This window comes from Bactrocera dorsalis, chromosome 5 (assembly GCF_023373825.1).
Source record: "Bactrocera dorsalis isolate Fly_Bdor chromosome 5, ASM2337382v1, whole genome shotgun sequence".
Classification (NCBI taxonomy): Eukaryota; Metazoa; Arthropoda; class Insecta; order Diptera; family Tephritidae; genus Bactrocera; species Bactrocera dorsalis.
Genome location: NC_064307.1, coordinates 34,692,814 through 34,719,893, shown reverse-complemented (window position 1 = coordinate 34,719,893; position 27,080 = coordinate 34,692,814). Strand labels below are relative to the sequence as shown.

At 38.2% G+C, this 27,080-nt stretch overlaps 3 protein-coding genes across 4 annotated transcripts; 2 read left to right on the top strand and 1 right to left on the bottom strand.

Moving 5' to 3' along the window:
• Window positions 1–2,973: 2,973 nt before the first annotated feature.
• On the top strand, window positions 2,974–6,721 carry LOC105227109 (uncharacterized). The gene is made up of 3 exons (XM_011206308.3): window positions 2,974–5,339; window positions 5,403–5,622; window positions 6,498–6,721. The coding sequence occupies exons 1-3, from the start codon at window positions 3,510–3,512 to the stop codon at window positions 6,536–6,538; spliced, it is 2,091 nt and encodes a 696-aa protein (XP_011204610.2). The 5' UTR covers window positions 2,974–3,509; the 3' UTR covers window positions 6,539–6,721.
• A 2,172-nt stretch (window positions 6,722–8,893) lies between these two features.
• LOC105227110 (partner of Y14 and mago) lies at window positions 8,894–11,066 on the top strand. The gene has a single exon (XM_011206309.4). It carries the CDS (start codon window positions 9,001–9,003, stop codon window positions 9,706–9,708), a length of 708 nt encoding a protein of 235 aa, XP_011204611.2. The 5' UTR covers window positions 8,894–9,000; the 3' UTR covers window positions 9,709–11,066.
• Window positions 11,067–13,783: 2,717 nt separating this feature from the next.
• On the bottom strand, window positions 13,784–20,593 carry LOC105227112 (hypothetical protein). Of its 2 annotated transcripts, none has more exons than XM_011206313.4 (4): window positions 20,447–20,593; window positions 16,391–16,679; window positions 14,610–14,868; window positions 13,784–14,342 (listed from the first exon to the last, which is right to left on the bottom strand). In XM_011206313.4, exons 2-4 carry the CDS (start codon window positions 16,619–16,621, stop codon window positions 14,269–14,271), a joined length of 564 nt encoding a protein of 187 aa, XP_011204615.2. In that variant the 5' UTR covers window positions 16,622–16,679; window positions 20,447–20,593; the 3' UTR covers window positions 13,784–14,268. The 2 variants fall into 2 exon arrangements, with proteins under 2 accessions (XP_011204615.2, XP_011204617.2); XM_011206315.4 differs by having other exon boundaries at window positions 13,784–14,339.
• Window positions 20,594–27,080: the final 6,487 nt, after the last annotated feature.

Below are 27,080 nucleotides of genomic sequence, written 5' to 3'. Positions count from 1 at the left end.
TGCAGCAGATTTGGATTGAAATTTCAAAATGAGAAATAAAAATCAGAAAATAAAAAGAAAGTTATTATCGGCATTTGGCAGCGAAATCATGGTGTTTATTACAAGTAAACACACACACATGTTCATATGGAAGTACTAATATTTGAAAAGAAGAGAATTTTATTTTGGTTCACCTGATCGGATGTGCCACTTTAATCTAATCTACGCGCACAGCTGGCAACTTGGCTAGGGAAACTGCCAACTTCTCGAATTTTTTGATCTATGCAATCTTACCGCCGCAGAGCAATTCGTATGGCCGGAAATTGAACAAATTAACTTTTCATGCCTTTCTTTTTCGAATTTAGCACGAACTTGTTTACATATGTGTACTTTTAGTTACAAATTGATCGCTCACAGCAACCATTCAGGCGTGTATTTGACGCCATAAAGTCATTAAGCTTCATTGTATATGGTATAAATACACATATTATACCTATTGATCCCACTTCCTTCTAACAATTCACCTAGTAATGTTTGTGTGCGCCTGTATAAAGTTGTATTTCTAGTAAATATCGAACATATTGCCTTCACATTACATGCCATCAGCTGCACTTAAACTTAAATTACTACGTTTGAATTTTGTGGTAACACGAAGAGCACAATGGGACAAATGAGTAAAATTCAAAACAAAGTTGTTAAGCAAAATTAGTGCCGCATCAAAATACGTTCATTCTTTGTCTGTTATGCTATGGTACCATAAATCTTATATATGTTTAAGACGTCTCAAATACCTACCCCGTTTACTCTAGTGGATAATGCGCATCCTCAGAGACGCCGTAGAGAGCGCACCTAAAACGCTATTGTTTTGTGGCGCAGAATGTCGAAGAATACACTAAAGAGTCCATCCGCCGTTGTGCGCCACGATTGGAGCTATGCTCATCCACTTTATATGGACTTTTGTGGAAGGATTTGGGGTTCTGGCTTACAAAATTCAAGTCGAACAACCTTCAAAAGTTCCTGTAAATGAGCCCTAAAGAAGATGGACACCGTTCCCGCTTTTCACAAGAAAATTTTTTCAGCGATAAACACAAAAGTCGCATTGGGAGTGTTGACAATAAACAAGCCATTGTTGAGGCTCTGTTACATCCTCCACAAATCACCGTTTGGTGGGTGTATTATCTCGTGACGTAATCTTCAAGAACGATTTATACCGCTGGACTATTTATTTTAAAGTTATGTGAAAATGCTTGTCAGATAAGCCCGAGACGATTGACGCCTGGGAAGAGAGAATTCGACCATTATTTGGCATACCTATAATCACTGTAAAATTGCATTTTATTAGAATTTATTCGAGCCATCTGCTGGGGCCACTTATCCTTGTTAAAAACATAATGGCCAACCCTTATCTTTATAATACGAGGTTTGACAATTAAGTAATCTGACTGATTTTATTGCAGCGCTTGTGATCAACCTGTGACCTTGAAATTCCCTTTCTATTTTTCGGCATCCCTCCCCTCTCCACTGATATACATATATACCACCGCTCTAGCTTGTTTAGTTCGTCTGCTGCGTCTAGTTGAGTAGACGTGTGTTTGTAGTGCTCGTCGCGAAAATAGAAAAACGAAATCAAGAGCAACGCGTCGCAATAAAATTTTGCGCCAGATTGGGCAAAACAGCTTCGGAAATGTACGCTAAAATTGTAAGAGTGTATGGTGATAGTGCTCTTAGTCGTGCTCAGGTGTTTCGATAGCACAAAGAGTTTAAGGAGGTGCGGACTGACGCCCGAATAAAGCTCGCATGAGCAAGTTGAAAGTGAAAACGATGACTATTGCCGTGTAATCGTCCACAAAGACTTCTTTCCACCGGGGAAAACTGTGAATCAAGTCTACTATTGCCAAGTATTCGAAAGATTGCGAAAACGAGTCAACAGGATGCGCCTAGACATCGCTCGTAACTGGATCCTTCATCACGACAACGCGCCGTACCACACCGCCCTCAGCGCATCCCAGTAAGTATTTGGTCTCTAAAGGGATCGCCGTGTTGCACCAGCCGCCTTATTCGCCCGACATGTCACCCTGTGACTTTTTTGTTTCCTAAAACAAAATTGGTGGTCAAAGGAACCCATTTTGAGTTGATTACGGACATCCAGGCGGCCGTGACGAGGGTACTCGCGGACATCTCAGTCGAAGCGTTCCAGAAATGTTACGAAGCATGGAAAACGCGCTGGAATCGCTGTATAGCTGCCCAATATTTTTTATTTTTTTCACTGGTCTTTTCCAAGATATCCAAGAATATCTTGTCGGTTGTTGATTTGCAAGGTCTAAAGCCAAACTGGTAAGGTCCAATCAGTTTTTTGACGGTGGGCTTTAATCTTGATCAGCTCTTCGCCGCCGTATTTGAAAAGCTCGGTCGGCAATCCATCGGTCCCGCCGCTTGGGAACTTCTTTATGGTCGGCCAATATAACGTCTGTTCCATAATCATCGATTGGGGAATTAGATTCACCATCTCATGGTGTTATGCTTTCACTGCCATTCAGTAGGTTGAAGAAGTGTTCTCTCCATAATTTCAGTATGCCCAAAGCAGTCACTAGATCAAACCTATTTTTAAAGTAAAGTTACACGCAGAAAAAAAGATTTTAAAATTAGGAGACAACATATTAAAATGATTACTTTCTGAAGCGCTAAGAGAGCGGAATAGATGGACCTGTTTGATAGTTCGCAGTTTTTGAAGCTTCAACTTTTTTTCTAAAATTATTCATATCTTCTTATTGAACTTTCATTTTTGAACACTGTGAGAAGAAAATTATACACCTACATATGTACGTAAACACTTATAATTTGGTATAGTAGCTCAAACCAGCTGAGCAGTAACCGAAACTATTGCTGTCGACTAGCTGCCCATAAGCATATGTTTGTACGTATGAAGCGCCTTCACACAAAAACGGCGCTGAACGGAACGAAAGCCTATAAACTTCCAAAGAGTGGCGTTTACAGAGCAATAAGCCAACACGAGAAGCCACAAAGCCAGCCAGTGGCCGAGAAAAGAAATGCAACAATGAAGTAGAATAGAAAGAGATATAACCAGTTTTCGTAAAAGTAACTGCACGACAGAGCGCAGACCAACGCCGGCGCTGGAACTTAGCTAAGCGCATGCGCGACCACACATCACCGTTTCAAACGTGATTTGGACGCGCTACTGAACGCTCGACATACGCGGATGTGCTGAATATAGTAAAGGATTTATTAGTGTTGTCTGCAAGCATAAATTAAAAAGTAGTGTTGACGCTTATAGAGAGCAAGAGCAATGTAATAGAAAGCCAAAAGGACTTTAAATAAAGTGTTACTTTGTGAAAATGCCAATAAAGAGACAAGTTTACAAATAATAGTGCATATCGACTTCGATAAAAGAAAATGTTTTTAAGACAAATCAAGTTTTGGACAATAAACGCCGCATAAACAAAAAAAAACAAAAACAATAATAAACTATTCAAAACATTTTTCAGCATAAAATACTCGCGGATCTGCCGAAAATGGCGAAATTAACAGTTATTTTTCCATTTCTGTTAGCTGTGACTGCTTTACTCTGCAGCTTCGCGCATTGCGCCAACGAGGCGACAGAGAAGCTGCCGTCCACACATGCTCCTCCAAGCGCTGACGCCCACGCTGCACAACTCGCTACGAATAGCACGCGCTATGCGCGACTAATGAAAATATTGCAGCAGGACCCGAAGGCTCTAGCGGCCAAACGTTACCGGGCCGCTGCACAACGCGTCATGGCGCGCGCTGATAATTTACAACCCGCAGGCATGCCCAATCGTCGGCCGCTAGCAGGCGTTCCGCCTCAGCAAAAATCGCGTCCGCCGATTATGCGTCGCGTACAGAACGGTCCGCCTGTTAATGGTGCGCCGCCGCGTTTTACCTTTGAAAAGCCCAAGGGGGTTATAAACCATTTACCGTCCAAAGGTCCGGTCCCATTCAATGCTGGCAAAGTGTCCGTGTACAGACCGCCTTACCCGTTCGCCGCACATTCTCAACCGCAAACACACCCAAATGCTTTATTGCCACAGTCTACGGCGCCTGCCCAGCCGTTAAAACACCAACAACAGCTGCAACAACACGAAGAATTTAATTTCAAGGCATCGCCACCATACAATGGCAAAGCGATTGTGCGCCCCTTACTCGAACCACACGATCCGAATTATAGGCAGCACCTGCAACAGCTACAGCAGTACGCTGGCAAGCCACACCACATGATACAACAACATCCCATACCACAACAACAACAGCTGCAGAAACCACACATACAGCAGCCCTATCCAGGATATCCAGCATTGCTCCAGAGCAAGCAGCAATCACCCAACCGACTACCAGCTTTCCATTATGAAATGATACGACCGCACGAAGAGCCTGTGCTGCATCCACACGTGAAACATGAGCACCCGGTGCCAAATAGCGCTGGTTATGCCGTCTATGAGAATAATGAGTTGGCCGAGGAAGAGGTGCCGTACTCGCATCCCCATGCACACTATCCCCCCACTGTACGAACCGAAGAGGTTGCGCAGCATTATGCAAGCATGCGACAGCAGCCACAACACACCGATACAGAGACCGCGGCGGCGCATGAAGCTGAAGAATATATAAAATTTATGAACTCGAATGACTATTTCTTACCCAAGCATGAGCCAAACTACAAACAACTTGACACACAAAGCGATAAACATCAAGTGCGGCAGCAAGAGTATCTGCAGCGCGAGCAACCAGCCGCACCAGAGCCGGTTCAACGAAGTCATGCCCACTATCTGCCATCACAGCAGCATACACAACACATTCAATACATCCAGCCATCGACAAGCACTGATAATGTAGCCTCTGGCTCCGGCTCTTCTGCCGCCAACAATTACCTTAACAATCCCATACAAGTATCGCAGCTGTTTTATCAAGAAGATCCCGTCCCCGCCATTGTACGCGGCAGCTATCAGACCGGCAGCAACTTATTCGTGGTAAATTCAGACGGTAATAAGGCCGTCAAGCATGTAATACCGGCGCCCACCACAATCGCACCCACTACATTGGCGCCAGCGTATTCTAAAGTGCGCTATAACGCGCTACATAGCCGCACACCTGAACCGCTGCGCTTCGAATTTACTGAACGCGATGCTGTACACGCCTCGTACACAAACTCGCCACCGCAAGCTTACGTGGATGACAATGAGCATTTACGTTATAGAACCGCTGCCGCGGCATTATCCACTTCCACTACGCAAAACTTGCCTATATCAAGTTCCCACAATTACGGCAGCGACACTTCGCTCAGTGCGGATGATCCAGAGGACGATGAGGATGTACAAAGCGCCAGTTCGGTAAGTGCACAAATTCCACCATGTTTTAAAGGGAGAACTTTCAAACACTATTGTCAAATTAAGGACTACTATGGACGCGTGCCAGTCCGTCAATCAACTCCCGGCGATGTGCCTTCGATGTCAACCTCACCAGCACCGGTTGAACAGAAGGACACCGAAGAGTATTGCGAGCGCATGTGCGCCAATGTGCACGACGAGGACGAGGAGATCGTCTGCGGCTCGGATGGTTACATGTATACAAGCGAGTCCCAAATGGAATGCTATGCCTCGTGCCTACACATTGGTGAGTTAATATAAATCCTGATTAGTTCTAACAAGGTTCCCAAAACTTGCGGTAATTTGAATTAGGGAGGTAGGTGTAGTCAGAGCCATGTAGTCAGAGTTATTACAATTAAAATTATTTTATTTTATGAAGGTGAAAACAGAGCATCATTAAATGAGGTTTCGACTTGGGTTAACAGGAATCTGAAAAACGGAATAGGTATACTAATCCTTGGATATTCGTCTAAAATCAATCGGACAAAAAAAATATGAAGGGATAATTTTTTAAATTAACAAAATGGCAGATTTAGAATCTTTTTCAGATTTTTTAATTGTTTATAAAAAATCTAAATTAAGAAAAGAAATCCTCCGATCAGGCACTAGTTTTTCATATCTAAAACAAACTAAGTAAATTTCTCTTAAATCTACGGAACAGTTTTCAACCACCAGTTCAAAAAGCATTTCTTTAAAAGACCGTCATCCCCTTTTGAGGTTGTTTTCTTCTTTTCTTTGGTAGTGTTCTTTAGCGCTCAACCCTGAGGAGGGATGGTTCGCCTTCTCATTTTAGCTCGCCTTCAAACGGATGATGTTTGCCTAACCAGAGGATACTTGATCTAAGGCCGGAAGTCGTGAGCTGCTTGTGTCATATGTAAAATAATCGTTTCTGGCCACTCCCAAAGAACTTTTCTCACTTGAATTTTTAACCATGGCTCGATCCTCCTGAGAACCCTTTGCTAATTATCAACCAACTCGAAAAATATTTGTCGGATATATTTCATATAATATTTTCAGAGCAGATTGCTAACACATTAAACTTAAAAAAAACTCTAAGTAACTTCTAACCCTAACTTGAAAACATTAAACTCACTTTTTGGCGTTCATTCTCTAATTTTACAGATGTAACGGTACAAAGCAAAGGATCCTGTAATACGCGGTAGATCGCATCGATTTGGAGCAAGTAGGTGTCGAAACCTCAATGGCAAGCCGCACTAACTGACATTTAGCGAATTTCTAATTTATTTAATTATTTTTCTATTTAATCTTAATTTATTTTACTTTAGTTGTATTAATATGTCCTTAGACTCGTTTGTAAAAAGTATTTATGTATTCCATTAAAATATAATGGTGTTAAAAATAATAAAACATAAAATTAAAAAAACTACTTACAAATGAAATTTTACTTACGATTAATTGGAGATTCCAAATTGTCGCAATAAAGGGATTCAGTATATAACAAACGCCCAAAATATTCCACTCTCACGTTCTAAAGTCGACGAAAAGATCGTATTGTTCCAGTGACCGTCGAGTCTACATTTCTGGAAAGAACATGATTTTATATCCGGCGAAGCTCTGTTAACTCGAAAGTGTACCTCAAAATTACGGCTGTTAATGTTTGAAAGGGAACTGCCGCCACAACAATATATCCAAATTTCTTTCACATTGCTTCATGCTGCTAGCAGCTACTTCAGATATTTGGTACATAAAAATAGTGAGTTGGGGAATGTTTTGAAATAAATGTCTAATAAGAAAAGAAAAGTGCAATAATGCAATAATTAAAGACTAAACTACCAATAAACCAATATGAGTCTGGTGATCCAGGTCTAGCAGTTGTGGGAATCACAAAGAACTAGCTTTATCAGCCTGTTCCGTGTGTCAGACCGTCTTACGTTGGAATCTGTCAAATGCAATTCATGTACTGGCTTGTGTGTCTTCCCGACGTGTTCCAACTAACCCTCCAACAACACAGTGCGACAACCATCAAATTCGAATTCTGAAATTCAACAGCCACGGATCCTGGAGTTATTTCGAGGAGATAGTTGCATTTATGTGCCGGGAACGCGTATCGATAGCTGCGATCAATGAAACCAAGTTAAAAAGCCGCTAAGATCTTCTGATTGTATGGAATAGAGCTGGCGGAACAGATAGATATTCGACATTCTGTACATTGAATAACAAAGACACCACCAGAATTTTGGGCACCTGTAATAGCTCACCCGATATTACCATCGCTAGTGGTAGTCTGATAAAGAGCATAACCTTGCAACCTGTGCTAACTCTTGCATCAGACCATCTGCTCATAATTACCTCGAGAAACCTGATTTCTGTGGACAATCATATCTTCGTGAGCTTTAATAAAGCTTACGACATGACGATCCCTGTGACCTCCGAATAAGGGATCTTAATATGAAGATTCGACAAATAGTAAATCAACACATGCGGAGAAAATGGATAGAGTACTTGAAGTATTGCAATCTTTCCACTGGCGTGAGTAAGCTTTTTACTACTGACAAGGCTTTGTCTACCCAGAAGAGACCTGATAAGCGAGTTAAAATACAATTCAATGATCATGTCTGTACGGACTCAAAGAAGTGCGTGAGCTATTTTAACCGACAATTTACCTTTCACCGATGAGAAGGTACGGAGTGTCATCAATAAAGCAAACTTTCTAAATCCATTGGCCCTAATGGAATAAACATGGTGATGCTAAAGCACCTAGGGTCGACAGGAGTAAAATACGTCACCAAAGTCCTCAACTTGTCTCTGACCACTCTTCAAATATGGAAGAATGGTTCCACTACTGAAACCTGAGAAACGCGTAAACAAAAGGGAGTCATATCAAGGAGTAAAGACCCTCATTCACAGCGGAGCCATTAATACCTTCACTGACTCCCTCTCAGTGAATGGAACTTAGAGCCTAACCATCACCCATTACAAACGAAGATATCGAGTTTCCACGAGAAACGAAACGAGAGTGACCCTTGCGCAGCTTCGTTCTAGTTATTGTAGCAGATTAAACTTATACATATCCAGAATCGACCCTGACATATCAAGCTTATGTTCGGCGTGTAACGAGTCCCCGCATGACTCTAGCACGCACACTACACATCTGACACCACCCTCCTCATGTTCCGAACACGTCGAATAGGCACGCTTCCTGGACCTTCCGTTGGACAACTTGGATGACAACTTATCTAATCCTTACCATCAAACAGGGTTTAAGTACTTGTTATAACAATAACAACAACAACACAAGAATATTTATGCTTAATGATTAACAAAATAGTGAAAAATAAAAAAATACAAATTTCTCTTCATGGGTCCATTACTTTTAACATGATTATAGGACTTATAAAATTTTTCCATTTCTGCACGTAAACTCGCTATCATTAAATTGCTTCTAGCATGATAATTTGAAATGCAGCGCCATCTACAAAAGAAGTTTGTCAATGTGACTATTTCAATTCTTTAAATACATCCGGCAACACTATTCCATACATTTTGACATCTGACTTCTGACATTCAGTGTTTTTTGCTGTTTTACTGCAAAAATTTTAAGCAGTTTGTCGCTGATTTTGTGATTTTCCTATTATTAAAGAAAACATTACCAACATTACAAAAAATGACTACCTATCTAACCGATAGTGATGGAAAATTTATCCCAGCGACTCAACGACCGGATGGTACATGGCGCAAAGCTCGCCGCGTTAAAGACGGCTATGTACCACAAGAAGAGGTGCCCTTGTACGAAAGCAAAGGTAAGCAATTTGCGCAACGTAAGAGCACGCTTCCGCCTGGCATGTGTCCACTTGTGGCCGAGCAGACTAAAAAAGAGCGAGAAAAGCAAGAGCGTGCCAAAGCAAAGAAGGTCGCAAAGCAACAGGAAAATTCCGTAGGTCCTAAATCAATTAATAGTGGAACGAGTAACAATAAAAAAGTTAAGCAACCTCAATCACAAACACAACAAATACCTGGATTGCTCGTTCTTGCTAACAACGGAACGTCTAAGGCAACGTCCTCCAAAGTTAATACCAACGCTAATAAGACAAGTACAAATAATAACGATGCCGTTGTTAAACTAGCCAGCGAATTGCAGGCCTCCCTGCAAATGCAGTCAGATGAAGGACTTGATACATCGAAAAAATTGAAAAAGCTTCGAAAAAAGTTACGTGAAATAGAGACAATCGAGCAAAGAATCAAAAGTGGTGAACTTAAGAAACCCGAAAAAGATCAATTAGACAAAGTGAAGCGGAAAAAGGAAGTCATTAAAGAAATTAAGCAACTTGAAGAGGAAGAAGAAGTCCTAGGTAAAATCAAAGGAACCGACTAAAATTGGCATGTCGAAATCTTATGCGCACACTGTAAAACTCCAAAGTGCCATAGAACAACTAAGCGAAGGACTATATTTGCTGTACGTCACCACCCACTGATTATCTGTCTATCAGAACGGATAACAGCTAATGCTATGCATACATACATATAAATAACCGTTCTAGTGTTAATATTTTAAAAGTTTATTATTTTGTTTTCCACTTGCATACAATTTTGTGCTTATTATTTGATTCCCTTAAGTAAGTCGATTTGTAGATGTAGTAATATTAAATTTTTTTATTTTATCTGCAAAAAAATTGTGAATGCAAAACCATTTTGGTAATTATTGTATATTAAAATCTCATCAAAATTTCGGTGTTTATTTGCACAGAGTTCAATTAAGTGTTAAATTATGTATGTACTGTTTTATGCAAGTGTTAGAATTTTGCATGATTTTAGGTCAATCGAATTATTTGATATTGTGCGTTCGTTTTATCTACAAAAACGTTAAATATTTGTTTATAGCAAATTGCATAATTTCATCATATTCATACATTTATTTGTGCATTATATACTAAGCTTATCAAAAACAAAGGAGTGAAGCAATCTTTATTTAGTGAAACGCAAAATTAAAATTCTTTGTGATGCTCTTTTAAATTTAATGATCATATACATAGTTAAGTTTTCAATTATTTATACCGATAATAATACAAGTATACAACTGCCTAAAACTTGCGCATTCAATTTCCATGCAAAGACAAATTAATAGAGTAATAAATGAAATTATCATGGTTTTAGAATAAGAATAAACATAGATCGGGTGTTTTAGCTTGTGTAAAAATTTCAAAAAGCATTTAAAAAATATCCGTACCAATGTAGAGATTGTCAAAAAACATATTAAGTAAGTAAACAAAATAAGTGAACATTAATCCAAAGAAGACGATAAATCAAACTGTAACTGTATAAAGCAGCCATGTTACTTTTATAAACTGTAGTATGTATTTGTAAAATAGAGTTTAAATGTGTACGAAGATGCTTCAAATAACAGTAAGTAAAAACGAATTATAAATATGTACTTTTACTTTTTAAAATTAGTTTTACAATTTTATGTGAGGTCTATTGTAGTTTTTACTGCAAATATTAAAAAAAAATAACAAATATATATATATATATAGTATTTATGTATAGTTTGTAGCGGTGAAATCAATATTGAATACAAACAAAGTTGTGAATCATATAAGCTCCAGCGACATTTAGAATTCAATAAATGTTTAACAAAAAATAAAGAGTTTTTGTAAAACTAAGAAAATACTTATTATGTACAATGAAATATCAATAAAATGCTTAAATTATGATGACTATTTATAGCTTCAATAATATCTTCTATCAAATGGCAATTAAATTTTGAACATGTTCGTTGTAATATCTTAAAGATATTCTCTGAAAATTTGCAGCAAATCCGACAAATACTTTTCGAATTATTTGATAATTAGTAAAGTTTTCTCGGGTCTCACAAAAAGAGAGGCCCCACAATCTGTCCCAACTACCGTGGGATATAAGCCTCCTCAACATCACATATAAGGTTCTATTGAGCGTATTGTGTGAAAGCCCATCGTCAACAAACTGATTGCACCTTATCAGTGTGGCTTTAGACCTGGCAAATCCACAACTGACCAGATATTCACCATCCGCCAAATCTTGGAAAAGACGGAACACTCGGAACGGAGCGAGCTCGGATTTTTATCCGCCCAAGAACTGTCAACTTAGCACCATTCCTCCAAATGTTTCCGTAATTTGTTGCCGCTACAACAACAATCGAATGTTCATAGGATCAAATGGCGCACCGATACTAACACTCTGCTCAAGCAGAGGCACTAAATGAGGCGTCCTTTTCCAGCTTTTATCGGTAGTAAGGACTACTACTTCAATGGAGGAGAAGTGAAAGCAATTGCAAATGCGAACGACATAGTGTTGATTATCAGGGATGTTTTCATGCACAATCAGTGAGATTGTGAAAAGAGCCCTACGAAGCTTCCACCTAAGAGCTGCAAACCACCGATTAGGTGTTAACCCTAACAAAGCGCAGACGAAAAGCTCGAGTTGGCGCTAGAATAGAGGGTGACCCTTGCGCAGCTTCGTTCAGTATACCAAAGCAGGTTAAACTCCTACTTATCCAGAATCGACCCTGACATATCAAACATACATACTCGTATGTCCAGCGTGCAACGGTTCCCCGCATAGCACTAGCCACCTCTTTACATGCCCTACCAAACCTACACATCTGATACCCCTCACCCTATTGGCCGACCCCGTCGAAACAGCACGACCTCGATTACAACTCATCCAATCTTTTCCATCCTAACGGGGATTAGGTATCCGTTACAACAACAACAACAAAGATTACTTAGTCGTAGAAGCAGATATCACAGTCTGATCATTGATCGCAGGCATACTACCCGAGAAATATTGAAATAATTTTCAAAGAGCTTAAGCTCAAATTACGAGTATACTACATGTACATACCATATGCACATAAGAATGGAAAAATCACGTATGCGGGATATGTTCTACAGATCATTCTGAACAGCTTTGTCTAAGAGAGGATCGAAAATCGGTTTCGAGCTAGCGATTTAGATATCAGAAAATTTGGTTTGTCAGTTTGCATTAAAAATAATACGTATAGTATGTGCATTTTGATATAAATCTTTTGCCGGAATCAGTCAGATCGAGCAAACTAACGGGTGATCCAAATATAGGTACTTTTTTCAGTTGCCTTTTTTTGACAGATCACGCATTAGTCGTGTAAAGCTATCATGTCTTGAGACCCAGTATTCACTACTGGAATATATTCGAACAAATAGACAACGTACAGCACGCCGAAGCTGAGAGTGTACACGATGACCGTGGGGAGTCGATTCGGCGTGGTTCGCATCAACTCGGACTGATGTATGGAACGACTTGGCGCATTTTACGTCGAGATCTTAAATTGGAAGCATTCAAAATACAGCTGTGCAAGAACTGAAGCCTCTCAGCCTTCCAAAGCGACATCGCTTCGCTTTATGACCTTTTGAGAACTTCCAAGAGGATCCGATGTTTTCGAGCCAAATATTGTTCAGCGATGAAGCCTATTTCTCACTCAATGGGTTTGTAAATAAGTGAAATTGCCATTAGGGAGGAAGAGATTCAAAAGCTGCCATTTCATCCCGGAAAAAAACAACAACTTGGTGTGGTTTGTGGGCCGTGGATTCATTGGGCGATATTTCTTCAGAATCTTCAATGTTGTCGGTGAGAACGTAATTGTCTATGGCGACCGTTATCGTGACATGATAACGGACTATTTGATGCCTGAAATTGAAGCTCGGGATCTCCACGTCATTTGGCTTCATCAAGACTGCAAGACTCTCACACATCGCAACAATCAGTGGATTTATTAAGAGAACACTTCGGTGAGCACAAAATTTCACGTGGGACGGTGGATTGGCCACCAAGATCGTGTGATATCACACCGTTAGACTTTTTCCTATGGGCATATGTAAAGCAAAAGTCTATGCGGATATGCAGACAATTCCGCTTTGATTCAGGCCTTGGAACGAAACAACACTTGTGTCATTCGCCAGTTACCAGTCGAAATGCTCGAACGAGTCATTGAAAATTAAACTCAACGAATGTACCATCTAAGACGTAGCCGCGGACAACATTTCTTCTCAATCAATCTTCAAAAAATAAATGCCAAAGAATGTTCTTTCGAATAATAATAAACATTGCACTTTGAATTTGAAGCTGCTGTGATTTTTCTTTAAAAAAGTAGGGAACCTCGAAATGGATCATCCTTTATAGCACATACCTGGTACAATCCATTATTCAAATTTGTTCAATTTGCCTGAAAAACTCTGCCTCGAAACCAAATTTGTTCAGAATGATCCGTAGAACATTTCCCAAATACGCCATTATATGTATGTATTTCTTCCTTACTCGTTAGTCATAGCAGAATTAAAACAAAAAATTTACCAATTTGAGGTTTTCATATAATTTTTGAACAAAACTCAAATGCATCTTTAACATATGCGTGTGTATGTAAGTATGAATGCATTGCGGTATTCAACAAATTTCAATATATTTTTCTTAACTTGGTGGTACATTTCTCGCCAATTTGGTATGTAAGTATGTATTTATGTTCAATAAATATGTATGCATGTGTGTTCACATCGTGTATAATTTGTTTAAATATTAAGTAAAACTAACGCTACGTACATGTGTGCATGTGAATACATTTAAAGACAATAAATACTTTCTAGTTTTTGTTGTTGTTTCTTCTTCTTAATTTTTAAAACGGTATATAAATGTGAATGAATTTGTTTAAATTACAGCTAAATACTTTTCGTACGTCTCCCCCCACCCAACATTGGGTTCCCTACAAATTTACAACAACTCCATTATATTCTCTATACTATAAGTTAGTGCATGTTTGTATGTATGTATGTACGTATGTAGTTGAACTATTTAAGTAGCTTTGGCCGATCAGAATTTCGTTCTTTATTAGACAAATGTGACATTAGCGACATCGTGTAACTAACTGTACTTAGTCCTCGAAGTAGCGGGCATTCCGTTTGCGTCCCATGTTGCAGATTTTGAAGTGGCAAGGTGACATATCTGCTAAGAAAGAGCACAGTGTTAATATCGTGGTTACATTCAGTGTGTAAATAACGGTAATTAAATGCTTATGTGGTGCTTACATTGTTTATGTACTGTATGTAAATAATACATGGAGACATGCAAAAATAAGTGTGGTTAGTAACAGAGGTTCGATTAGTTGCCGCAGCGTCATGTGATGCAATAATGAGACAAAAGGGTTATTTAATCAGACAATGTTATGCAACGAAATTGTTTGTAGTTCATTTTTGATGACTACACTCGACTTACATTGTAAATTCTTCTTAACACCTTGATTCTTGAATGTATTATTATCTTTCCTGCCTGCTGAAGAATCATGAGCAACCTCAGCGCCATCTAGCGCATTTGTTGAAATCTGCTTTAGACGCTCCTCGAAACTGGGCAACTCGTAGTTGTCGTCCCCATCATCGTTATTCAGAGCAATATCCGCGTAGTCTGGCATTAGCACGAGATCGCGTAAACCGGGCCACTTACTCAGATAATTCGGCTGCTCGCGACGATATTTCTTCTGAAAAAAAAATTATTAAAGTAGTTATTACATTAAAAGTTCAAATTAAATAATTATATACAAAATAAAAAATGGTAAACCGTTAGCTTTGGTCGCAACGAAGCTAGAAAAGCCTACAAAAATAAAGACTTTAACATACAAGAAGTAGATTTCGATCGTAATCATCGTCCCCAAAAACACCCGAGTAACAAGTTTCAAGCGAATCCGATCAATTTTGCCTGCCATTTTGAATCCTATCCTATTTAAAAATATTTAAAAAGTTGACTTTGCCACTCAAATCCACCAAGTTTTTTAAGGTTGGAAAAAAAGTCATGAATAACCACAAAGCCGCGGTTGTCGATATATTGCCGGCCGAGCTATCCAAATCCGGCGGCGAAGAACTGATAATGAGCTTCTTTGTAAAATATGGCCGCATGAAAGGATGCCCGACGATTGGAATTTAACGAGCTTTCTGCCCAATCCACAAAAAAGGAGACCCCAGAATCTACGCCAACTATAGTGGAAAAAGCTTCCTCAATACCGCGTGTAAGGTTCTATCGAGCGTACTGTGAGGAAGATTAAAGCCCACCTTCATAAAACAGATTGGAGCATATAAGTGTGGCTTCAGGCCTAGAAAATCAGCAACTGACCTGATATTCATCATGCGCCATTCTTGTAAAAAAACCGTGAAAAGAGCACACACATTGGGAATGACCTCTCCGAGCCATTCGATACCAAACGAGGTTTCAGACAAAGCGACTCTCTTTCGCAAATGGATCTGGAAGTAAACCAGAGCAAGACAAGTATCTCCTGACATCAACTGTTTGAGTTGTCGCATTCACGTCTTGACTCCCACGATAGTGTTGGCAGACCTAAATTTAAAGTCGCATACAATTTCGTCTGTCTTGGAACCAACATTAACATCAACAATGACGCCAGTATCGAAATCCAACGCAGAATAACTCTTGCTAACAGGTGCATACACGGACTGAGTAGGCAATTGAGAAGTAAAGTCCTCTCTCAACGAACTAAGACCAAATTCTACAAATCTCTCATCATCCCCGTCACCAGCTGAGGCATGGACGATACATCTGATTAGTCGGCGATAGGAGGTTTCGAGAGAAAGGTTCTACGGAAGATTTATGGTCCTTTGGGCGAATACCGCAGTCGCTGGAACGATGAGCCGTTCGAGAAATATGACGGAAGAATGAAAACACTCTGACTTTGAGAGTGTGCGATGCAGTACCCGCCGGTGAAAGCAGAAGAAAAGGAAGACCTCCACTCCGTTAGAAAGACCAGGGGAGAAGGACCTGATTTGGCTTAGAATTTCCAACTCGACGTTGTAAACTCGGCTATAACTGAGACTTTGACATTCTATTTGAACCCAAACCAGCTGTGTGATCGACTTGCCTTTCTTTGGAGCGGAGATTTAGTTGCAGACTATCAGCCTTATATTGAAAAACTGTGTGTTTATCTACCATTGCATTAAAAATTCTAAAGCAATCACGAATGTATTATAAAGTCTACGCTTTGTTATACTCACCAATTCAGTGAGGAGTGCCTCCTCATTAACGTTGTTAAACAGTTCGTTCAACAATGTCAGTTGCTTATCGGCTTGTTGACGCGTGCCGTACTGCGGTATGCCCGCCAACGCATTCACCATCGGCGCTGCGCAAGCGTCACTCACCAGCCACACAATTGACAGCACCAAAGTGAGATATATCCGCTGATAGTTGACGGCTGCCAATGTAGTAGGTCTATGTTGTTGTGCCATTTTAATATAATGGGTGCTACGTCCGTTTATGTTTGCTTGCCGTGGTCAAGGGCGCTCGCTGCAAAAGAAAGGAAATGTAAAATGATATAAATGAAATAAATATGAATAAAAGTAAACAAAATGTACACGTCAGCACAAGCGACTAATTGGAGGATAATAAACAGGCGACACTCGTGTGACAACGTCACGCTTAATGACGCACTGCCTTTGGACGCTGAAAAGTATGCTACAATTTTTAAATATTTTCTAAAAATTCATTGTTTTTGGTAAAAATTAAAAATTCATTTGCAAGTGGGCATATCAAAGGCTTAGCGAAGTTCAGGTGCGTCTACACGTTTTGAGGAGTTGCGGGGGAGCGTTAAGAGGTTTCGATTACAACAAGCGTCAAACTTGTAAGTTGAAACCGAAAGTTCAACAAGTGTAGAAATTTCAACACTTGACGGCTCTCACGTTGCATAAAGTTATTTAAAAGGTATGTGCAGTCACTTTGTATCACCCACGTGACAATTGAAAAGTCATTTAGCGGTGGTGAAAAGTTAATGAAACTTTGTGGCGCACGTAAGTACCGTAACTTTAGTTGAATAAGAAGGCATGCTTCCTCCGGTGAGTTTCAATAATTTTGCAAGCTAAAGGGTTTATATAAAGACTCTTTGAAAAAAAAGAAGAAAGTTTCCATTCAAATATTTCAAAGTTATGCTATTTATATATGCAAAATAATTAATCACAAAATGTACTCATTACCACACCCTAATTATTGTGCCTTCTTTAAAAATACATTTTTAATTTATTGAAATTTTTTGTTTTCAGTTATCATATCACCTCGTAAGTTGCACAAATATTATATACATATATGTATGTATATATATTTGTTTATTTTTTCTTATTTTCGCACGCCCATTTTTAATCGCATCTCATCGCCTAATTGACGCCTAAGCCACATTCCAGCACATACCATACAATGTATTATAAAAAGTTTTTAAGCAACGCGTCAGTAATTGCTATAATAGCTTTAAATATGATTAAAATTCGTAAAATTCATTGGGGGTCTCTTATGCGGATCTCAAGGTTACGTAACTTATTAACACAATGAACTGCTGATAGGTAAAGTAACACAACTAATACGCTGATAATATTGATGCCATTCTGATAGAAGCGTCATTAGTGGTAGCTTATAAAAATTGTTTACAAAATATAAAATAAATTCATCTCGAATTTATGCTTATTTACAAACCAAATAATTAGAAGCTATCAAAATTGATAATGTGAATTTTGAAAAAAAAAAATAGTAGAAAATAAGAAGCGCTTTCGTTTTGCATTAAAAATTATCTTTAAGTATTTATTTAACGTCATCTAAAATGCAAAACAACGTAACATCACTTTACAGGCAATGAAAAAAATGAGAATAAACCACTAATTTTGAACAAATTTTGAGTTCTGGTTATAAAATGGTTATTATAAATGGTTATATATCGGTTATAACTGATAGCCAAAACCTAAAATTTTATATAAAACGAACTAATGAAACATCACTTTTCAGGCGAAGAAAAAACGATAAATTAGAAAATAAATTTTGAGTTTTGGTTATAAAATGGTTATTATAAATGGTTATATATCGGTTATAACTGATAGCCAAAACTTAAAATTTTATATAAAACAAACTAACGAAATATCACTTTTTTGGCGAAGAAAAAGCGGAAAAAAAGTTTTGGTTATAAAATGGTTATAAATCGGTTATAACTGATAACGAAACCCTAAAATTTAACTTATGCATATATGAAATATGATATAGAGAATCGCAGGGAATAAAAAACTCAATTTCGATTTTTGTTTTTTTTTTTTTGTTGATAAGTTAATTTGCATTTTAGATGACGATGTATTTATGTATGTCATTTACATTTCACTCGCTATAACTGGCATCATCGCCGTAGTTATCTGACGAACGTTTTCTATAAACTTTGGTGTCTTTTTTTTTGTAAAATTACTCGCTTTTTTGCTTAAAATCTAGCTCCAAAAGTATGCGTAACGACGACCGAATAGAACTTGAAATCTGTGGAAATCTTCTATTCTTCACACCGGAGCAAATGAGATATCAATGCCACAGAACTGAACTTAAGTATGATAAGCTGTTTCAACTCATATCATCTGCCTAATGGACCGCGGTGCTTGTTTTTCTCCAAATTATGCAGGTACATCTCGAAGAGAGACCATCAACTTGCTCTAGTCTCGACTATTATTAAGTTGTTGACAGTATCGATCTCTCTTTCGTATCAAGTAGCTCCACGTTGAGCTGGTGTAAATTTATTATATAGTAAAATATTAGTGAGCCTTGGTCCGCTTACATTCTTCAAAACACAAACAGTGCAAAGCTAAGCAGCTACTTAGATCTTTACAAAGTCATCAGCGTTGCATAGTGTACCATTACAAACTCTACCTGTTGTACTTTTTTAATAGTAGAGGAAACAATCGAAACCCGGAGCTCGGTTCTACTAAACCTTACTTAATTCACTATCTCTCCCATGAAACCATCGGATTAAATATTATGTACTTCGTCTTTGGTGGTTCAAAAAGTCTCAGTTTTATCATGATTGAGGCTGGCGATTCGCTGACATCAATCCATTGCCCGTAAAACTACCACCGAGTGTAGTTATGTTAGTTATAGCTATGCGAATATCACATTCAAAATCTCTCTAATAATTCAACATTCAAGTCTTTTTGTGTAAAATTGCACTCCTCAAACCACAGCTAGTCTACCGCTGAGCAGTGAGATCTTTACAAAGACATCGGCATTGCTAAACGTACCATCTCAAACTCTAGCAATCTTTTCATAGCAGCGGAAAGCATCAAAAGTCAGTGCGCAGAACTTAAATCCGCTCAACTTAACCTACTCCCATCACATGTATCTTCGATGGAACCACCGGATTAAGTATAACTTCGAGGGAGTGATAAAACATTTTAAGTCTCCTCTATAGTACGAACTGACGGACGCCTAATCAACTGTATACATACGTCTCAGTTTTGTCATGATTGAAGGTGCCGCTTCGCTGACAGCTTTCCAGTTTGCAGTGGACTGACAAGTGTGAACGTAGTCAAGTTTTCCACCGTAAAACTAGCACTGAGTGTAGTCTTTCCTTGTACTTAAAAAGTGAGTGCAAAAAAAGAGCACATATTCACAGTCTAATATGTACTCTGTACAAGTCGACTAATAGCACTAATGTCATGATGGAATCTGTACAGGAAGCTTCCAAAGCACTCATGACCACTTAATAATTGGATCAGATGAATTTCCAGGTCCTCTTAGCGTCTGTCTATCCGGTCTATCAGTCTATAGGTCCAACATCCTTTGGATGAGGTTTGCCACCGTTGCTGCTAGATTGTCATGCTTTTGGTTCTATTTTGTCTTTTGGCTGCTATAGACGGCACTGATAACTTGTATACTCGCGCGAATTCGTCAAGGTGGAATCTCTTGTACCAGTACTATTGCATAAGCTCAAAGTCGAGAAAAAATAAACAACTCTATGGTATTGATTGACTACTGTTACAACTACTGTCTGACTGCACTTAGTAACTATTCAACTACTAATGCTAGAAGCTACAACATTTGAAGCTTTATAGTCATAATAACCAACTATGCTATATTTTTTATCCTTTTCTGAACCCGAAGTATGTGCCAAACATCGTAGTATCCACAAAATTGCCACGTCCATACCGTTATTAAAAAAAATTATAAAAAAAATATTTTTCTTTCACTCGAAGCTTCGCCACGGTTGCCTTTGCTTAAGAAAAACTCCACTAAACCGAAAGCTAATTATACACTTTTGCACTTACATTTACTAAAATCGCAAGTAAGACTTTTTAGTCCTTAAATTGCAGCGCAACAATTGTACTATTTCACCGTTAAGCTGAAGCTGTTTGCGCCAGCAGTAGTCAATGCTAAATAAAGCTCCAGTTTGTCTGGTCAAACGCTTTATAGTGTGACTGTAATGATGGCATCTCAACAACACATACACAACACAATCATCAATAATGACAACAACAACAACAATAAGACAAATAGCAGTAACACCTACAGTATACTAATTGACAGGTACTATCACAAATGATTTGAAATCAGACCGAAACTGTAATCACAATCTAAACCCCTGCTACAAACACATTTAAATGTGCACAATGAGAGCTGTACATACATACATACGTACATAACTAATTTCGCATTGTACAAAATACATGCAACAGGTCAATGGGTTTTACACTTAAGTGTACAATTGTACACACGGAACTGAGAAAGCCAACTACAAATATACACAAAGCGCGCCTGTAGTGATAGCCGCCCTGCCAACGCACAAAACACACACATACAAATGTACGCATTGATAACTAATTTTGGCAATTTTGAGTATGCACTCCATTATGTGTCTCCGGTTCGGCAGATGCCATGTCCGTTCGCTGTATTGTCTATTGTCACCTGTCACCTGGTATTTGTACATTCGTCCATGTCAATCAGCATAATCAGAGCAAAATTTAATTCCAGTGATAAGATGTGCTTAGCCCACATAATTCTCAGTTCCTTTTTGACGCGCCGATAGTGCCTACGCGACTAGTCAACCGCTAGTCAGCGCCAATTCAAACAGCGGTCGGTTAGCCAGGCAACAGCGGGAGCTACATTGAGCTCTTAGCAGGAAAACGGGATAGGTCTTTGGTAATTTTGGCTAAGCGAGTAGAGGGTTCCAATTATCAGCACCCAAACATACATATATGACATTTTGCTTTTGTTTTTATGTCAATATGCAGCATTTTATCACAGCTGTCAAATTGTCATATAATTAGTGACACCACGATACGATTGCTGGCACTCGGGTGCGGAAGTATTTTGATTGCCGAATATTTTCTGACTTTCTTACGCAATTTTGTCGCATGTTGCTCTTTGGCTGTGGCCTTGTTTGTTTACCGTGCCCTATGTACTTGTGAGTTAGAGCGTTAATGTAACCTAATTTGCATTTATCACACGCTCTGTGCAATTAATATTCCCCACCAAATAGGCTGTAGCACTCGGCATTATAAAACAAGAGCATTAATTTAAATCGCTGTAGTTTATACTAGAAATGCACGCGCTCGTTTAAATATTATATATTACATTAAATATATATCAAGATGTGGCTAGTATATAAGAATTAGCTAAGCCGATCAAACCGGAAGAAACCGCTAAATGCCGCTTAGGGCCGCGTAGATCAACCAGCAAGTGGTTTCACGTGGTTCACGTCGCACCATATTATTCTTTCTAAACTTACATACTTACATATGTACAGATTTTATTTAACGCAAATTTCCAACCGTGATGCAATTAAAATTACACAAATCACATATGCGGCACTTTATTTGAGCGCAGTACCGCATTAAGTAAATAACAAACTAATACAAAGAGCTCTATAGCAACGCGGAAGATGTGGAAGGAATGACACTGAAATTTTCGGAAACTATATGCACAACCGCAATTTTCAAGGATCCATAAATTTCGGATATGTATAACAAAAAAGGAAAGCAAAATGCATAAGTTTTAGATTTTCTCACTAAAAATATTGATTTTGATATTTGAGTTGCTAATTTCGGAAATTCTGTTCTCGGGTTAATAAAACTTGAGCGGTTTGCTTTCAGGCTTCGCTCAGAAGATGCTAGAGAATACATACAAAAAGCTGCTTTATTTTCTGGGTGCCGCCACGTTTCTAGGCTGGCTGCTCTTTAAGTAAACAAGAGTTAGGTTAGATTAATATGGTAGACAAATAAACCACGTATAGACCAGTTTTGTCCTTTGCGTTATCAGATGAAATTAAGTTGCTAAGTCCTAGAGGAGTAGTCATCGTTTACGATACCTGCGCTTGACGCGAAACTTAACAGATTCTGCAGCCTTCCTATCGATACCTTCTCCAGTGTATCATGCCGTGGGGATCCCAGATGCTTACAGCGTAGTCTTACCAATGCAGGAAAAGTGCACAAGAGATGCTCCATTCCTTTGCGGCTTGCTCTAGACATTTCTGCAGTCTTCTCGATCTGTCAGCCCCATCCTGCGAGCAGGTGTCGCCACCAGACAGTGACCAGTTAGAAATTTGTGTACAAAAAGGGGTGATGGGTAATGGCGTGTTGGCAACACTGTGGACAAACCACTACCGAGTAAATCCCTAGAGGCATGCAAATAGAGAAAAAGGGACAATAACCGCACTCCAATGTAATATTTTTACAGAGTTTCCTCTTTAATTTATTTCTAGAGTTATTTTATGAAAATATTTCGGCGTATTCCTAACCGACCCGAACATCATACACAAAGCGCTGAAGTGGAATCTAGATGCCTGATTTTATTTTACATATTCCATGAGGTTAAGTTAGGTTTGGTTAAATTGTCGAACCTAAAACGGAGATCTCACTTAGACAGCTTCTAACGAAAGAGCCTTGTGGTACCTAGCACTCCTGTAAAAATGTGTCATAAAGACCCTAAAAAATCGATAAAATGCTTTAAACCGATCACCAATTTCTGAGGCAGCCAATGGCTGTTTTGACTACGTCTGCTGTTTCGCCGTAGGTATGCCTTCCAGCATTCATTTTGCACAGGCTGAATAACGGAGAAGAAAGTGGCTGGATGTTTCCACCTCACCTTCTTCCAACAACTTTGACAATTTGCGTATGACTGGATTTTTGGCCTACTGCATGAATGCCTCTTGTACAATGTTCAGTAAGCATTCCTACGATTGCTGCAAGATGCACTATGAGGCCAGTCAATAAAGTTTGTGTGTCAAGTTTCACAACATGCCATTGCCAATATTTTTATTAATTCAAATTGTATCCTGCATGCAACAAGTCCCCGCACAATACTAATCACCTCTTTGCATGCCACATAAACCCAATTATCTTAACTCCTTTCACCTTATACGTATATTCAGATAGCTCGTTTCTTGGATCTCCCGTTAAGGGATCACAGCATACTTGTTACTTTCCCCTTTACGGAGTCTAGACAGTCGCTATAATAACAACCCTATAAAAAATGTACATATAAAAATGATCATCGTAACAAGCTGAGTCGATTTAGCCATATTTGCTTCTTTTACCAGTCCAGAGCAGTATGGAAGCTCAACTGTTAGTAGTCTTCACTACGAGGTCTGAGCACATGGAGCTCGTTTCAACCTGCTCATGCGGACTGGTCTCTCAGAGAGTATCGTGGTGGTTGTGATTAAAACCCGAAGGTGGGAAAAACTGTCCCTTGTCAGTTGAATGTGGAGTTGCTTTGCCACCGGGTGCCGGACTCAAAGTACGGCAGATGGTTTAGTGAGGCCCTACCAAGGTGGTTAGTGTGTACATTCCACACTGCCAAGTACTACTAAAAATGCCAGGGCGCTGATCAATGCATTGATTTGATCCGCTGTGCTTTTGAGCGCTGTGGGGTAAGGCTGTGGTCAGCAGGTACCCACGTTAAACACACTGGACGTTGTCCATCTGTCTCTTGCGGAAACGCCGATATCGGACTACTACATACAAGTTTTGGTATGAAAAGATTTTTTCCTGTCAAGATGTCTTCACCAAATTGGGCATAGAATATTCTCGAAAACAATACTATAATATCTGAACAAGTTTTTCAGTTTAGACTTCTATAGCATGTAGTCACCATACAAACTGAACGATCAAAATCAAGTCCTTGTGTGAAAACCTTTTTTATTTGACAGACAATGCGCGATAAGAGATGCAATGTTTGAAGAAATCTTTCATATATAAATATATATGGTATATGTCTCATATTCCGCACGACAAATAATCCGGTTGGCATTTTTTTTTGGACTTAGGCGCCAGCGACATACCCACATTTATACATTTAAGTATAGCATTGGTGATTAAGCTTATCAAGGTGCTTCTTATAACAACAATAACAATAATCATTTTGTTCAGCAGACTTAATTAGCTAATTTTAATTTGCAGCGTATTGAAATGTAATTTATTGGACATTAAAAATATATGGTACACCGATTGGTGCCTGAAAGTATGTTGTGTTACGAAAAAAGGCGAATAGTCTTCGAGAGCACAGCTAACGGTTTAGTATTTTTCTCACTACTGAAAACTCTTCGCCGATCTATAAAAAGATTTTAACTAGCATTTGTACCAGTTAAGTGATTTCTTGAAACGGAAAAGTGATTTCTTGTGAAAGCAACCACGCCGGATCAGTGATTACCATAACCTCAATTGTATATAGGTAAATCCCGAAGCTTTACAGCGAAACTGCTTTATCTCTAATATTTTTTCTAAACCGATTGGCTGCGTGTCATCTTTATTATAATAGAATATGTAGATCACTAGAGTAATCACTTATTTTGGCGTTTTTAGCTTGAAAGACGACATAAAGAAGAAAAAATAGTTTTTGAATTTATGAGAAATCGCCCCAAAATCCGCAATCAAAAGATTGTTTCCCAAAATTTGTCAAATGCGTCGCAATAAAGTTGCCTAAAACGTTTTTATTAAAGTTGCATTTCTTATAAAAATCTTGAGTTTTCAATTCAGCCTTTAAAAAATTTGTTGTTAAAGCTATAAATCGGAACTTCTAATATATAAATTATATTATTCACTTATATTTGCGAATTTACACTACCACAATTCGGGTTTGAAAATTTGTTAATTAAAAAATTTTGGATTAAAAATTAGATTTTGAATTTTATTTCAAGTAAAATTAATAAATGAATATTACACACTCTAAATTTTTTTTTTTTCAAAAATTCAAATATATTTATATTTAATTAGAAATTTTTTCCAACATGTTTGTTTTTTATGCTCAAATTATTTACTCAAAAATAATAATTTTTTTTTTTTAAATTTTAAATTTTTTTTTTGTAGCGAAAAAATAAATTTTTAATAATTAATTTTTCTTTTTTTTTTTAATTTTTTAAAAAAATTTTTCAACTTTTTCAATTTTTTTTTCAAATTTTTTTTTTTTCAAGTTTTTCAAAATTTTTTTTACAACTTTTCAAAATTTTTTTTTTCACCTTTTTCAAAATTATTTTTTCAAAATTTTTTTTTCAACTTTTCAAAATTATTTTTTCCCAAAATTATGTTTGGAATTTTTTTTTATGATTTTTTTATATTATTCGCTCACTAAAAACAAACTGTATTATAAAATTTTTAACAACTTTTATTTTTTTTGCTATTTTTAAAATAAGCTACTTCTTTACTTACCAAATTTTGCGTTTTCCAACAATTATCTTTTACAAACTGTGCTCAAACACTTGTTAAATTCACAACTGTGAATACTCTGCCGTGCACACACTTCCGGTTCCGCCACGTATCAAACTGCGTACTCTTAAGTGCGCGACGGTCAGCACTAAAATGTTTCAGGTTTTCGGTTCAGGCTCGGTTTATATGCAAATGGCGACACAACTGTGATTGTTGTTGTCTTCATATTTCAATATAAAAAAAACTGAGCAACAAGTACTTCAATGTTCACTTTTGTTGACCACTTCACTGTTCAAGTGTTATCCTCGCGCCTGCCACTTCTAAAATTCCTAAAGCAGTTAGGTTACACAACAAAAACACGATGTTATGACATGGACACACCTACACACATATATATATGTATGTGTAAATAACTGAAAGTTAGTCTTTCACAGTGGTGTGGTATTCAACCCCTTCGAATGTCGTCAAATGACCCGAACTGCACTCGTTGATTTACAGTTATCCTTCGCAACAGTCACTTCGAACAAAAGTTGAGTTACAGCTAATGCTCACTTTTGCGCTTTCACTTAGTTATTAGTTTGAAAATATGTATGTATGTATATGCCAATTGACGTCTTTTGGCGTTGCTGACTTTTTTTCAAATCGCTTGAGCGATTGTGCGTTTGTAGGATATTGTGATGAATATCCTTTTTTTTCTGCATATTCCATTAATCACTCATCTTTGATTTCATTTTTTCACCTTCTCACAAATTGACCGCGAATATTTAATGGCGCACACAATCACGTTTCCAATGTCTTGTCAAACTTTTTGCAATTGAGACTTTTAAAATTAGCATTTTGCGATTCCATCACTCTTTCACCGTTAATTTATTGCGTTTGTGCGGCGCGTAGGTCGATTCCCCAATAATAATAATAATAACAGTGCGTGCTCATTCAAAACATAAATGAAACTGTAGCCAAACACGGCACACGCCAATAATTTATATGAAGCTTCTAATTTCAAACACCCGAGGATCGTTTGGTATCTCGCGGACGATCAGTAAGTGTTGGTACGAGTTGCGACTCGTCGCTTCGAACGCAAGTCGCAATGCATGAATATAAATGTAGCAGTCAGCTACACATAAGCTGTTTTCACTTTCATATCTATACGTCGTAGCATCTTAGTAGTCAAAGTTTCGACTTCTAAGTCAACTCGTCACTGTTGGCTGGTTTGGCTTCTAAGTTGACTAATCACTGATAATGCATGATTTGTATATTTATTATT

Excerpts from the sequence above, each read along its gene's own strand:
- LOC105227112 (XM_011206313.4), bottom strand. The coding sequence starts at position 16,621 with ATGGCACAACAACATAGACCTACTACATTGGCAGCCGTCAACTATCAG. Across the intron at positions 14,869-16,390 it reads AGGCACTCCTCACTGAATTG|AAGAAATATCGTCGCGAGCA; the intron begins GTGAGTATAACA and ends TTTTTTTTTCAG. Across the intron at positions 14,343-14,609 it reads TGTTAAGAAGAATTTACAAT|CAGATATGTCACCTTGCCAC; the intron begins GTAAGTCGAGTG and ends GCTCTTTCTTAG.
- LOC105227110 (XM_011206309.4), top strand. The coding sequence starts at position 9,001 with ATGACTACCTATCTAACCGATAGTGATGGAAAATTTATCCCAGCGACT.
- LOC105227109 (XM_011206308.3), top strand. The coding sequence starts at position 3,510 with ATGGCGAAATTAACAGTTATTTTTCCATTTCTGTTAGCTGTGACTGCT. Across the intron at positions 5,340-5,402 it reads ATGTACAAAGCGCCAGTTCG|GACTACTATGGACGCGTGCC; the intron begins GTAAGTGCACAA and ends TGTCAAATTAAG. Across the intron at positions 5,623-6,497 it reads TGCCTCGTGCCTACACATTG|ATGTAACGGTACAAAGCAAA; the intron begins GTGAGTTAATAT and ends CTAATTTTACAG.